The 15,971-nt window shown below is 37.8% G+C and overlaps 1 protein-coding gene across 4 annotated transcripts in view; it reads right to left on the bottom strand.

Annotated features, from left to right (window-relative positions):
- Positions 1-15,971, bottom strand: part of txndc16 (thioredoxin domain containing 16) — a 43,347-nt gene that overhangs the window by 23,423 nt on the left and 3,953 nt on the right. For 2 of the 4 annotated variants that reach the window (XM_026362808.1, XM_026362812.1), the window contains 12 exons: positions 15,735-15,904; positions 15,549-15,609; positions 15,314-15,455; positions 15,085-15,231; positions 14,855-14,914; positions 13,917-14,121; positions 12,523-12,659; positions 12,012-12,096; positions 11,501-11,642; positions 10,467-10,654; positions 10,168-10,358; positions 5,074-8,050 (listed from right to left, as the gene is read on the bottom strand). In XM_026362808.1, coding sequence (XP_026218593.1) covers positions 7,818-8,050; positions 10,168-10,358; positions 10,467-10,654; positions 11,501-11,642; positions 12,012-12,096; positions 12,523-12,659; positions 13,917-14,121; positions 14,855-14,914; positions 15,085-15,231; positions 15,314-15,455; positions 15,549-15,609; positions 15,735-15,904 — 1,761 coding nt within the window. In that variant the 3' untranslated portion in view covers positions 5,074-7,817. Of the gene's footprint in view, positions 1-5,073; positions 8,355-10,167; positions 10,359-10,466; positions 10,655-11,500; positions 11,643-12,011; positions 12,097-12,522; positions 12,660-13,916; positions 14,122-14,854; positions 14,915-15,084; positions 15,232-15,313; positions 15,456-15,548; positions 15,610-15,734; positions 15,905-15,971 lie in introns of those variants that run through there. The other 2 variants (XM_026362809.1, XM_026362811.1) reach the window with 2 other exon arrangements.

The raw sequence follows: 15,971 nt of genomic DNA, 5'->3' as shown, positions 1-15,971 counted from the left end.
CTAATGTCTGAATATTTGCAATAGTCATGTTTTTCTTTGTTTTTTACATCATAATAAAATACGCATTACTGCTGGGGAGAATAAGAAGTCATCAAACTTGATGAGGTGCTAGTGCTGGTCACACCGTACTGTTGCACTGTTATGACGTACTATGATATTTCTATAGAAGAGAGAAATTGTTATATTATTACTAACACCTGTGCTTTTCCCATTATTTCAAGTTAATATATCAACAGTGAAGAAGGTCTTTGATAAACAAGCAAAGACGTGAGGGATGTAGTCATGAGAAGGGGTTTAATCATGGGCAATAGGTGAAAAGATGCTATATGTGCAGCAGATTTCTACTCCGTCTAATAACTGACTTTGAATTGTTTGGATTCATATTTCAGCTACCTATGAGATGATTGGTACTGGTTAATAATAATAATTGGTAAAGGTTTATAAGATCTCTGAAATGTGTTTCACCACTGCTGGCAGCAACAAAGATGAACATGTAATCAGGAAAGAGCTGAGTGTATGTTCACTATCACAAGCATTTTATTTTTATTTCATAAAAATGTAATGTCTGTTTATTCCTAATAATATTCAGTACCGATCCAGCCGACCGAGCCTAGTAGTTTTAGAGGACATTTAAAGCTGTAAATATGAAGACTTTAATGTAAGGATGTGTAAAAATCACTGCCTACTTATGGATGAAATTATAGATATTTGTTCTCTTTAGAAGGCATAATTAGGTTTTATGGTCATAACTGACTCAACTTCCCAAAAACATGACATATATAATAAAAATGACTGTGACCACATATTTCATTATGACTCATCTCGGTATCTCAGTCTCCACATGCTGTAATTAATGGTTTAATCTCTCATTTTCCCTTATGTCCAAGAAACAGGAAATGGCACAGAGGCAGTTCCCATAGCAACACATTCACCAATGGCAGCAGGCCAAATATCAGCAGTGACTTCCGGAGCTAAAAAGTGAAACATACTAATAAGAAATTACCATGTTCTCATACTGAAACACTCATGCATTCCTCATCCCAACGAGCACAATGACAACACTAATTTCCCACATGACAACAAAAAGAACTCAGTCACACTTGAGCCAAGTTGCTGGTGCAGGACAATCACTGGACCAGGTTGGGCCCTAGACAACAGCTAGGCTTATATGCTGTGGGGCAAAAGCACATGTACGGTCCTGAAATGCATGATGGCCCCTGAGGGAACTGAATCTGGCATCCAGGTATTTTCACAGCCTTCTATTTATTAAAAACGAATCTGAAACAGCACTGAGAGGAGCAGGCTGCCAGAGAAAACAATACACTGAAAAAGTAAAGCTCACAATGAACTGGCTGCATGGTGAACCATTATAGTACTAGAGTGTTGTAGAACCAGACTACAGAGCACAGAGTTTAATTACCCAGGGGTAAGAAGCTAAGCTAAGTACTAACACATGTTCAAATGAAATAATCTACAAAGTTTAAACTGAGGAATCACTCTTTGTTGGAACTGCTTGGAGAAGAGATGTTAACACTGCTTCATTTTAAGGTATCTCAAGTAGTTCTGACCAAAACAGATCAATCAATCTTGAGTATGTCACTGAGAAACACTGACATAAATGTGTTTTCCTGCCAGTCATGCCAAAGGTTTTTTTTTTTTGTTAGCTCAAAAATGACTCTAAATCGTTACCTCTACCTGCCTGGATATCATTTATGTATGCAGTGACAGAGGCATTGATGGGATAACAAACAAAACATCCTGTTAGTATTAATATTTTTCAATAGTGCTGTACATCATCAATTATTCCTCAAATCTTGCCAAACTACTCCTACTGATTGTGAGGTTGCATCTTTCAGAAATACAGCCAGGCTTGATCTGGGTTTACATGTGCGCGTCTGTGAGAACACACATTGAAGCATGTCCCGTAGGAGTTTTAGTGCAATTATTCTCAAGATTGTGATTACCACAATCTTGGAGTATTCCCACACGGAGTGAGATCGAGTTCACAAACACAAACGGAACACAGTCACGATCCACATTTCTGTGACCCTGCTCCTTCATAGATGGTTCATCTATCTGTGTCACACACATATACATCAATGACGCACATACTGTACACCAACTGAGATGATGACACAGTCACGCAAGAGATGCTGTACATGCAGACTCTGTAGGATCAATCACCTATTTGGCTCGATTACATTTTACAACCACACGCTTCTAAGCAACATTCAACAGGTATTCAGGTATTTTCACACACAATATAGCCAGAGATAAAATACCAAACTAAAAAATATACTGTCAGCATGACTCTGCTACATTTCTGCTTCCCATAATCTCATTGTTGGTATCTCGTGACTACACATCTGTATGCTATCATGCTGCTAACTCTGCGTTTGCACTCACTGGCCTCCTAATCAAACCAGATTCCTTCTCCACGCGGCTGCTTGTGCTCTGACTTGTCCTTGTGTTTGATTTTCACTCTTGTGTAACTGCTGCACTCACACTTAAAAGTATCCAGTGTGGCTGGAGTTATGTAAGTTTTGAAACTCATTTAAAAGAGTGCGCGCTGATTATGCAAAATGAATGATGCATTGTATCAGTAAAAAAATACAAATAAAAAAAACACTGATTTCTCCTCATGGATTACCACTGCAGTGAACGTGTTATTTGACGTCAAGCCTTCTGCATGTGTGTGTTATATCCCCCAGAAGCTGATGATACAGATCTTCTATCATTATTCACACACAGCCTAGCGGTGCTTGGCCGATCTACAATCTACTTACATGCTTTATTTACGTATGATCATTTCTTTACTGATGCAGCAAATGCAGTTGTATTGAAGTCTGTGTGTGCAAACAGACCTACGTCAATTAGACACATACCATCTCTTGTTGTTGTTTTCAATTTAAGATAGGATAGGAATTAAGATAAGATATACTTTATTGATCCCCTTGGGGAAAATTGTGGTTGGACAACTGCCTGACAGTACATATCTGCGCTAACACAGGGTTTCGCCGTCTTGTCTTAGGAAACCGGGCAGAAACAGTTGAGGTTATCAATCTCTTTTTCAAAGGTGATTAGCTAAGGCTTAGCAGCATCATGCTTTCAACTAACAAATATAAGAGTATTTACTCTATGTGCAAGAATAAATTAGATGTAAGTTAATAAAATTATATAGTTTTCAGTTTTAAGAAAACAGAGAAAAGCAATCATTGTATTGTGAATTTTACAGTGGCCCTGAATTTGGTCTCTAATGCCAAATTCTTTCATTTTGCTCAAATAGTGATTCCAGGTGGCGTTTAGGCATTATCAAGGGGGAATGCTTACAGTTGCAACGAGAATAAGATCTTCACAAAGAGCCTCTGGAATAAACAGTCACATGACCGGAGAGAAGCAAATATTGTTTCCATACTTAAAAAGAAGTATTAAAATATTTTTTATCTTTTTAGGGGAATGACTAATTTGACCCTTAGACCTCAGGTATCCAGTACAAGATGATACCAAGAAAGAAAAGCAAACTTTAACATGTACTTAAGGGCTTTAAATAGACAAAGCACTTTACAACTGCTTACAAAGTGGAGGTTCAGCATCTTACCCAATGACATTTTAACAACCAACGCAACATTAAACCAAACTCACTCAACCATTAAAGCCACACACACTTCCCATTTCAAAAATAAAGGTGAGTTAACCTCATAAGGTAAATTATTTTAGTATAACCACCTTTAAGGTTTTGGAAGTAATTTGAGTCTCTCCCTGAAGCTTTCTGGGAAAGATTGCGAAATTAGCATATGGATGATGCATGTGTCATCATTAATCAAACTCTCTGAGGCTACACAAATCATTCCCATAGATCTGTGGGTAACTGTAAAGCCCCGTCTTAAAATACATCTCTAGTCAGGTCCAAACACTCCACTATCTCATGTCTTTTTCTTCTCTTGGCACCTCTGGCTGGAGTCAGTGTGCCAGAAGAAGTAGCCAGAAGCAGGACAACAAGCTGTGAAAGTCATTGACAACAGTTATTTCAACTTCTCAAGTCAATGCTGGCACTGACACATATTACACATGTGACATATAAGTGGACATCACATAGGCCTTTAAGCCCACAATTCTGGGGAAAAAAATAGGCATACCTCAGGCAGCTCCCTCAGGATTTGTTCCTAATCCCTAGATACAGTGGAAAAAACCCAAACAGATTCTCCACAGTAAAATCCAATAGTCAACAAGATATAAACACAGACAGATTAGCTTGGTCTTGGCTTTTAATACCGTTGTTTTTCCACTGTGCTCACTACAGCTTTTGACACAGATTGACTTGAACAGTGCACAATCAACACAACTCAGACTTAATGAAAGTTAAATTCACTCCAAGACAGGAATCATGTACCATTACTATTTCATTTTTCTCTTTAAGAGAAATATGGAGCAGCCACTCTCAACAAGGGGAGTTACCCCTTAGGTATCCAATAAAAGACGATACCAAGAAAGAAAAGCAAACCTAAAAATGTACCTAAGGGCTTTAAATAGACAAAGCACTTTACAGCTGCTTACAAAGTGGAGGTTCAGCATCTTACCCAATGACATTTTAACAACCAACCCAACACAACTCAACTCACTCAACCATCAAAGCCACAGGATTTGGATTTTCAAACTATTTAAGATATTGTAAGACAGCTTTCTACAAAACGTCCACAGAATGAATCTCGAAATAAAATCCACTTCTATTAACAAAGAAGTTTGTTTTTGTATCTTTGCAGCATGTCGAGCTGAGATCGTTCCATAAATAAAAAACAAAATAGGATCAGTATAAGACAAGACATTGTTCAAAAGTTACAGTTCACACCCAACTACAAATTCAGAAGTTTAATCATTGATCAAACTCTCACTCAAGTATTAAACAGGCTTATATGTCTAGAAGAAATAATCTAGACAAAGACTGGTCTTCCTCAGAATTATCATGTTCTCTAAATTTCTTTTCCACATCGGTTAAAATGACATTTATGGCCCACATTAACCCATAAGCACCGAACCGTGATTAGACAGTTCAATGAATTCACTCTGAAACTCAGATAACAAATTCAGATTTATATTTTTACACCATTGTGAGGTAATACAACATAACTTATAAATGCTTCTTAGATATTTAGCATTTAAAAAAATCTGAAACAGTGTTACAGAGCAGACAGTCTGATGCAGCTACAGAGCAGTAATGTACAAAGCAGTTCACCTCAAGATTGCTTTTTACAAAGACATGACTTATACAGTATGTACAGTATGCTTGCAATACAAACGTGCATACATGCAAAATGTTCCAGTTAGTTAATAGTAATAACAACAATAATAATAATTAATATTATACTGGGGAAACTCTTCGGGCACCAATGGTATGGGGGTCACTAGCTTGTCCAGGGATATAGGGTTTGTAGGCGACTACCCTACTAACTGACTACCAGGATCGCCAACTTTGAAAGCTCATCATATAACTAGCTAACTGACCTTCTGCACAATCAGCAGTTACTCAAAAGCCAATAAATTCAACATCATCACAGAAAGGACCACTTTCTTGTCTGAAATTTGTAAGGCAAACAGGTTTGTTGATGTTTTTAAAATTTGGAACCGTGAATGTTGGCTGTTAAATTCATACAATTATAGTAAAATAAGAAGTAACACTTTAATTATTAATACTTTGTTGTTAGCTAATACTAAAATATGTTGTGTGTATTTTGGCAGTTTTGCTCAAGAGGTATTACAACACTTCTAAAATCACATGAACAATCATACTCTCTTGACAGATGTCTCATCTTACACCACACTAATTTTGAGCAACAGTACAGACTGATAGAGGGCAGAGTTTTCCATTCAAGACATGTGAGGAGTCTGAACAGTTACCATTAGCATGTCTGAGCATGCTCTTAGTGTTGCTGATTCTTATCTTAGTCTGATTCAAAGAGTCCTTACTGAAAATAAGAGTGGGTGCATTATGCAGCTGCTGCACTTCCTTGTATTTCAGATTAGGTCATTGTGCATTACTTATATACAAATTCATACTTTCAAGCCAAAAAGGTAAAACGTACTGATGAGTATGTGTCAGGAGAGAAATGCAAGAGGTAGATGTAAGAGGCAGAACTGATTGTGCAGAGATGCCTTAAAGAAGACTTTTATAAAGGTATGCCTGTGTCGTCATTGATAGGTACATGAAGTGGCTAAACTGGCTCTGAAATCAAAATGTTCAGGGGAGGTCAGTGATAAGAAATAAGTCAAGACACCTAAATGAATTTTGACTGACCAGGGGAGCAAGGTTGTAAACACAGACCTCCTATTTGTTGATCTACAATCTTTAAATGTATCTAGTATCAGTATCGAGTATTAGTGTCCAGCACACCATCAAGAGTCTATCTGCTTCTTACGACCTGGTCTAGTTCAGACAATGAATGGAACCATCCACAAATAACACTGCATGAGTTCCCTTAAAAGTTAATTTGCAAATTTATACTGAGACATTATACTTGTCTTACAAAGCAAACCACAGCTACACCACCTGCAGCCTCAGCAGGTACAAATGTACCAGCACCTGCCCCAGAATTTACAGTATATTATTTTGTTCTGTTTTGGTTTGACAGGGGAATTTCAAATATGCAAGTCGCTTGGTGAAGATAACAGATGATGTGAAGCTACAAAATTAGTTCTCCCCAATAATGCCTCCGCCTACTAAAAGTCTGTCCAGACACTGTGGTTGTAGTACATTTTTGGGCTTCTTGGCTCAACAACGTTAACCCAAAATACTAACACCCAAATATGTATTAGACTATATTTAAAGGTATTCTGTATTACGCTCAGTATGTTAAATATGAACTATGTCATGATTGCAAGTGACTCTTTATACTGCACTTGTATCTTTGTAATTAATGAAATTCTGCTGCTGTAGTGACCCAAATTCAAACAGTATCATAACACCTTTACCTAATTATGACAGATCAAAAGCACAGTCTGTCAGCTCAGTTAGATCAAAGACAAAGAAAAATCCACCTGATAATCAGTATCCAAGTGCCCTTCAGACCCTCCAGCAAGTGGCTTAGGACGGACATTCTGTTTTGGAAACGCATCTAGACTCCCAATACTAATCACAACAGACCAATCCAACTCTACTGCCTTTGTTCTGCATCTCAGATGCTGGAAAAATTATACAGCTAAGCTGTGATGGTACTGTCATCATAGTCATTTCAGAATAAGTTCCAATACCAGGGCATGAATACCCTTCACCCAAAGTCAATGCAATTTCCACAAAAGCCGTGATTTCATAAAATGCAGACAGATGTGGTATCTGCTGGAATGAGTTTATAAGAGTGTTGCTGTAGTCGTTCCCAAGCATTGAATGCATCTGGTTACTTTACTCTAGTGTGTATATGGGAAGGATTAGACCAAAATTACTTTTTCATACTCGGGTACGCACCCAAACATGGCTCCACTTTGTACACAAAGAACCATCTAGAACTTCAGAATGCTGTACTATAATGTTTGTAAAAATAAAGTTTCATTACAGTGTGTTCACAGTTTTGGTTAACATTGTTTCAAGAATCTGAAACTAGCTTGTTAAGCTGCCTTCCTCAGGTTCAGTACTAGCTGAGTGTTGTTTCACCAGCTGAGCTAAACTGAAAGAAATACGTCACAAAACTGGAGGAAAGTCACAGGGAACTTATTCACCACAACCAGCCATGAGAAAACACACACAGGTTGCATAAAAATCTGAAGGCAAGATTAATTTACAAACAGGCTTAAGCAACAGCTTATTACCATTTTCCTCCCATCTTCTTCTCTTACAGTTCAGAGTGAGGGTTATGGTTAGTGTACGGAGGAGAGTTTGGAGAGGAATCTGTTGCTTCTTCTACCAGCGTTTCATCTTCCACATTTACATCTTCCTCGTCCACCTCTTCTTCCTCCTCGTCTTGAGGAGTTTTCTGCTGCGCAGAGTTGGGTTCCTGCATGTCTATGATTTTCAGAAAGTCATAGAACTCAACAGCAGGAGGCCAACTATCCTCACCCAACATCCCTACAGAGACGAACAAACACAAAGATACAATTTGCATTTTTGCACTTTTTATATTTTTAATATTACAAATTTACTTAAAATCAATAACATAAATGTGTAAGTCCTTTTGGCTGCAGTATTTATCAGACAGAAGTCCAGTGTGTTTTTTCTTATTATTTTAAATCCATTACAGTTTACATAATAAGGTATACAATTTCAGCCAAAATAATGTTTTTGGCTGAAACTAACTCATGGAAATATACTCCCTGGATGATCTTTAAGCCTCTCTCCATCTCAGAAAGGGTTGTAGATCCATGTGGTATATCTGGAGAATGAATGGAATGTGCTAAGTGACAATAACAGCTGACAGTCCTTTCCGTCAGATAGACTGAAACGAGTCACAGCGAGACCTGCGTCTTATCCTGGTCCTCACCTTTGCAAACGGTTCAAAGGTCGATCCACAAGGTTGGATTTAAAGGCTGAGGTTACCTTAACAGAGTCTTTTTACATTCATTACACGATGCTTTAGCGTCCAAACACTCTTCGCGCAGAGGCCTGCATACTTTTACTTTTAAAACTTGACGCATGTTTTGGTGCCAATTCTTTTACTTACGTGAACCATCTGAATACTTTATATGCTGATCAAAACTCTTTAGATATACATTACAACAAAAGCAGAAAGTAGAACAACGGCATTGTGCAGAGAATTCATTATTCCAATAATAATCAGACACCCATATTTAAATTAAGTTTTACATAATTGCAATTCTTACATGTGGTTTATGAGCAAAGGTTTGCAAAGTAGCAGAAGAACTTATTTTGTAAGTAGTAGATACCTATAAATCATGTAATCACACAAACCATATAATTTACAGAGAGGGGAGAATGGAAGGTGTGATTTGTTTTTGTAGAGCAATAATGTTAAAATATTTAACGTTGTTGTTTGGCAGTACTTAGGAAGGAACATGAATTCAACCCAACACTCCAGTTCCTCTGAGGTACTCTAACTGATAATGGGTATAATAATGTATGGATAGATGAAACTAACAGTGATCAGAGCAACAGAAACAGGTAGTAACTTTTGATGGAGACAGAAAAGGAAGCGATGAGAGACCACATGCCAACAAACCAAATTTCAGCAAGAAGCCCTGGTGCGACTGCTGAATTAAAAAAAAAAAAAAAATAGACACACAGAGAATGCTGATCACAGTAATATACTTTTCACCACAAACTCCACTCTGTCACTGTTATCAACAGATTTATCTGCATAATAATGTAAAATTAATTAAATATTCCCATTTCCTCTATATCCATCTTGGATGATTACACTTCTTCTAAATGAAATAATAACTAATAACTTCGGAAGAGATGCTCCAAATTTTTCCATTACCTCATTTATAGTGACCCACTGGACACACAACTTGTCTTGCTCTTTGACATTTTGTGTTTGTTCTTAGTTAATGAAATCACATCAATCAAAAGCATTTGTTGTTTTCCTTAGTGTATTCCGCTGCTTTTGAAGACTACAAAACATTACACATTTAAAAAGGGATCGTGGAATATTAAACATTTTAGGAATGCAGAAATTGTATCTCACTATTTTACTACTTAAAATGAAAGGGAAAGCAGATCAGCAAACATACGCAAACACAAAGCGCTTTAGTAAAGATTAAATGCTATTACATTTGTGACAGCGTTTAATCTGGCATTAAGATAATATCTGCGATTACTATTTCTGGTTATGGAGACTTGTAAATGAACACACAGACTTTGCAGACCTTCTACTGCCAGATGGAAAGGTAATCACACAGTGTATTGGAAAGTCATGACTGTAGAAGGGAGCTGTTGTTGCATTCTTACTCATTCATAAGTGATGTGAGAGAAAAAAAAAGTTTTGTGCAATGCAGAGAGATTACTGACAATGAGAAAGTATAAAACAGATGTAAATGTGTGAGCGTAATTGTTTTACTCATTATGGCTGTTATCACCTAAACACATCCAGATGCAAAATGCCTTTAGACAGTAGCCGCTAAAAAACAAAATTACTAATTTTAAAGGAAAGAGAAGACCATAGATCATATTCTGCTGCCTTTTATTTTTCTTAACTATACTTTTATCCAGGACCACGTCCTCCTTACCTGCTGGTGACTCAGTCCCATCCTCAATCTTCTGTAGCCACTGTAGTACAGAGGGGGCCACTATAGGGGTGTTGGGGGGATACTGATAGATTTCACCTCCAGAGGGCAAATGTGTGAGTACCAGAGCGGGAAGTGGAGGCATAGAACCCAGATATGACCCAAGCACAGACATACCAGCTGGAGTACGGCCACTGGAACACAGACCAACAAAGTATATTAATTGTTAATAAGAAAAATATTCAAATTAAAGGGAACATTAGATAATGAAGATAAGCGTTGTGTCTAGTCCATGAACATACAGGTGGATCCAGCAGGCCAGATATCGCTCCATCCTTTCTCCTCCCAGTTCTACCACTCGCTCCATCTCCTCCACCAACACCTGGTTCTGCCTGCGCCCGATCTCATCCTCCTCTTCCCCGACAAAGAGGAGAAGTAGGGCTTTACCCAGAGAGAGGAAAGACGGCAGGTTTTCAACCGTCAGTTCTGGCTGCAGTTTAAAAGACACAGCAAAATATGTTAAAATGATCCCATTGACTTCAAATGACGACTGTCTGTGTATAAAAAAAAAAGAGGTACCAAACAGGTTAGATGGTGATCATTCAAAATAAAACGGAAAGTTTAGACAATATTTGCTGATGGCTTTTTAAAAGATCAGCAGAAAGTCTAGTTTCTGTTAAATATCTGGAATTTTAACATCAGTGATTTTTGCTGCTTACTGCAGCTGCTACATTCAGCTGTGATCAGACCTGCTGATAAATATCAGCACAAATTAGGAAGGAGGCAGCAATTATTTCAGTAAAGCCAGCAAAATATTAGCACCACAGATTTTAACTGGTTCATTAGACTTTGACAGTTTTAACACTGAATAAATGAGGACAACACTGCCACCAAAAGGGAGACTGTGTCATAGTTTGGACTTTTGTTCCTTAATGCAATGTTAGGAATTCTAACCCAGGTTATTACACTGGAACGTTTTTTCCTTCATATAACCAGAAACTAACTAGGAGGCAAATTCCTTAGACAAAAACTAATAAACATGCTAGATTCTCTACTCTTAGTTAAAGATGTTTGTCCTCAGCATGTTGCATTTGTTTACATGGACACATTTAAATGTTAGATGTATTAAGAAACTCACATGTACACTGTGTGAATTCACACACAGTGCTTGTTATCTGTGACATATCATCAATGATTCCATCTTAGCTTTCCCGGTTTTACTACCTCACCGAACTGTTTAATTTAACTCTGTGGGAAGAGTGGTGATTAGCTGTATTTCTTGAGTCATTACACTTAAACAACTCTAATGCAGAAATGCACACACAGTTTGGTTTACCATTGGATGGAGCAGAGCGGTGTCGATGTGCGTGAGCAGCTCTTCAGCAGAGGATGACACAGACAGCATGGTGGGATGAGTGTATTTCTTCCAAGATGGAAACACTAACACCGCAGGAAGGTCAACAGTGCTGTCTGCGGCCCTGGACGAGCAACACAGTCAGAACACACTATGAGGCTACACACCCTATTTAAATACATAGAATAAATGTGTTTAAAGTAGAAATATTATGATTAGAACTTAAATACATATTTAAGACACAAAGTAAGTTATATAGTTTATATATATATATATATATGTGTGTGTGTTTTATTTGCTTTCTGGGCTTCATGAGTGTATTCCACAAAAATAAGTTTAGGTGTTGTTGTTACTTTAAGTATTTTTTTTTTTTATAATTTTCAGACAAAGCCACTAGTGAGACATTGAAATAAATCACAAGTTCAACTTATGAAGAGCACTTAAAGACAATTGTCTGGGACAACTTTGAAACAGAACTGACAAGAGCTGTTACCATTTCTCTGCCAGCCCATCTGTCAGCAGACCAGTCAGGACCTGTCCTCTCAGTGATTTTGCTGCCTCTGTAAACATCGACACTCCTAGAGATGTAAAGAAGCATCAACATTACTATACTGTTGCTGCAGAAATCACCCACATCAATCTGCAAAATAAACCCCACTGACAAAATGAAAAAATCAAAAATCTAAATATTCATATCCTCAGGTTAGTAGTGTTGAAGCCTTTTTGGCAGCAATTAGTTTTCTTAGCTTAAAAAACAAATCTCAAGCTTTACGCTTTTGGACTTTGGCTGTTTATCCTATTGTTCATCAAAAAGAACACTTACAGAGAAGACTTCAAACTACAGTGACCTGCTTTTGAACATTACTGAGGCAGTTTTAGAAATGAAACTATATTTATGACCTGTTTGTAAGTGGAAACCAATCAGCTCAGGGCCGAGTGCCACAGATGGGAATGTAATCAGTAATTCAGCTACATACAAAACATACAAAATGACTGCCTCCTACCTGTGTCTGTTTGTGTTTTGAACAGTCCCAGTACTCGATGAGGCTTATAGCCTGCTAGATCAGGGTGAGGTACTTCCTGAAGAAATGATGTCACTTCCTCCTCGCTGGACAGTAGCACAGGAGATGCTGAGCGGCTCCTGGTTAAAGAAGAGAGTGTACTGCAGATGTATTTAACTAGAAACAAACTTTTTTTTAAATATATATTAAATAACAACAATAAATAATGAACATAAAAGAGACTACATTGATCATTCTTTCCTACAAAGTTTTTGTCAGTCTTATGTTTCTTGGGCCTAACGGAGCATAAAAGATAAGGAATATGTTCCAGGAGATCATCTTGGTCTGATTAATTCTGGTCTAATTCACCTTAATCAAGGTAAAATAAAAGCGTGGATTAAGGTCTCTCTATGGTTGGAGGACAACAAGCTTTGCCCTTTAAAAATCTCCCAAGTTTTAATAAACAAATAAATCCACACAATGACTCCAAGATTCCAAAATACTTTGGTAAAATGTTCTGAGATGGATTTATATGTGCTGTTCTGGCAGGTGAAGCTTAGATAAAAGCACTGTGACATGATGCTGCCAGTGTTCAGAGTGGTTTTATCCGGTCTTTACAAAATAAACAGTGGCTTGTTTGAGGTTGTGACGATGTCTAATGGCTGAAATGAATTGAAGTGACAACATTGTCCTTAGTAGTACTGTGTAAACACCATCACGGATTCATCTCACGTGGCTACTTTTTTTTATTTTTTTATTTAACCCAACACAATCACACAGTTATTTTTTTACTGCCATCAGATGCTTTTCTCAGAAAGTGTTCCTGGTACAGCTTTAACAAGGTCAAACATCCCAGCAGGGGCATTAAAGTTTATGCTGTTTTCCTTGATTTTCTCAAGGAGAATGAATGAATATTTTCTGGAAACTGTGCTTTTTAGTTATTGTTTGCTTTTATGTTGATGATCATGTAGTTTGTTTATTTTACTGCTGCACTCTTTAAATACTTGAATGGGCATATATGTAATTGAAGTTGTATCGTTTTACAAATATTCAAATATCTATGTGTATACTCCCATATTTAGCTCCATATCATAGTTTTCCAACTTTACTGTTTGTAGTGTCCAGGGCCAATTGGAAAGGACCCTGATGAAATCCCTATGACATTTTCAGCTTTATTTCCTGCTCCTGTTTTCACTGACTGGGGAGCTCTCAACAGGATAAGTGAACTGAGTTGGATGTGTAATTGCATATTTGCTTTGGAGCTAGTTACTGAATGTTTGAAATAATCTTATTTGTTTATTGTAATGTTGCACATAATTGCTATAATTTAATTAGGCTATTATTTAATTCCTTATTCCAACACTCACATCTCTTTTGATTCTTAGAAAAACTCTTACAGCATGATGAAGCGAAACAGCGCCTCGCTACCCAGCATGCCTCTGTAGTGCAGAGCTGACTCCTTGGGGCAGAGCAGTAGAACAGTGGGAAATGCTGTGAATGGCTGAAATGGGATTGGGAGGGTAGGTCTTGACTGAGCGGCACAGAGGTCAGTCCACTCTCCACAGTCGACTACACCCATCTGGACATCGTCAAACTCAGAATCTGAAAACATTAATCAGTAAAACATCAACTTCATCGTCAGGTCACTTAAAAATTCATACATTTCTGTTTGTCTACTTTCATAAATTTACAATTTACAATGAACTGCAGAGGTAGAATAAAAAGAAAACCTTCCTAAATCAATGAATTTCTTGTTTTGATGAACACAGCATGAGACAGGGAGGGTGGCAGAGCGAGCATTGGCAGCGATACTACATGAGGTAAAAAGAACAGCTGGTGTTCTACAAACATTTCATGTGGTTTGGCCCTAGTTTGGTCATAGACATCATCGTTGGAGCTGTAGCAAAAGCTACAACGGACGCAACCCATGGATGTAATTAAGGTACTGATAAACCTTATACTATCCAATAATGGTCAGAAGTGGCTAAAAATAATCAGAGAAAACAAAACTTTGTGTTCTTTCTCTGAGCCGAATCTCAAAACTGTCATATCTGAATATTTTTGATTCAGGGTGACTTACAATCTCTGAAGATGTTATCATATTAGAAATACATCTCCATGAATTAGCTTAGACATCATTAAAAAAAAAACACGCCTTGTAAGGACAGCACTACCCTGAGAAACATCAATATTTAAAATTTTCTTTCAGGTACGATGCAAAAAGAAACTTCTAATAATTATTTTACTTTTGCCAGTTGACCAAAATATGAACACATATAGTCAGCAATCCTGTCATAACCCTGCTAGAAGGACAGTGTCTGTGCTGTGTGTTTACCTGCAAGTCTCTCTGCAACGTCAATGAAGGAACTGAGAAAAGCCATTGAAACAGCGTCCCCTGGTGGTGAAAACACTACAATTAGTTCAACCCAAATTTAATAGTTTTAATTAATACTTTGTTTCAACACAGACCTTTCACATAAAGTGTGATAAATGAAAAAACAAAAAACAGCACATTTCTAAATGAGACAATAGACTGTAAGTCACCCAGTAAGGAGACTGTCTTACATTTGAGGTAGAAGAGCACCACTGTCAGGCTACTTTGTGCTACTGCAGTGTGGAAATTGTCAGAGGTTAGTTGGATAATTGAGTCCAAATCCAGCATTTCGCCTCTGTTTTCATAGACAGACGCAGCAATTTCATCGTCCAGCTTGCCTAGAGACACACAAATACACAAATAAATACACACGGCCTCCTCTCTTTCATGCCTACTCTCTCCATTTTGTCATCACTTTACCAAAATGTGAATCCTCGTCCTCTAACTCTTCGTCCTCCAACTCTTCGTCCTCGTCATCCTCCTCCTCCTCTTTGTCTTGATTTGTAAAGAGCTCTAATACCTCATCAAGGTTGTGTAGGGTCAAATATTTCACCTCTAAACTCTTAAAGTACACATCCACACACAAAGATTAAGCACACGTGCATAAAAGCAACAAGTAATTGAGTTTGTTGTAAAGTTTTATGAAGCATCAAACCTTCTCAGGCAGCCTGTAAGCAACATTATATCCATCAGGGGTTTTCACTGCAGGACTCTGCCTGACAAAACAAAAATATAAATAACATGTCTGCAGTGTACGTGTAACAATTTTAGTAATTTAATAATTTGTTAAACAAAAAACAGACTGCACAGAAAAAACACCTCATTGACAACTCAGACACACCTGTGCACAAGCAGCAGCAGAGCGAGACCACGAAGCCTCCAGGCCAGAGTGGTGGCCGTGTCCAGGTCCAGATGCTCAGTTGCAGGACGAGAGAACAGGAAGACCTGGGGGGTCTGCTGGTAGGGAAACTGGGGGGGCTGAACCATGGAGGGGTCATCATATACTTCAGTCTGTAAGTGCAGAAATATTTTTCGGCTGAGTAATGCTACAACATTACACAAACATACTGTAAAGATT

This window comes from Anabas testudineus, chromosome 2 (assembly GCF_900324465.2).
Source record: "Anabas testudineus chromosome 2, fAnaTes1.2, whole genome shotgun sequence".
Classification (NCBI taxonomy): Eukaryota; Metazoa; Chordata; class Actinopteri; order Anabantiformes; family Anabantidae; genus Anabas; species Anabas testudineus.
This window is presented reverse-complemented; position numbering and strand designations above follow the sequence as displayed.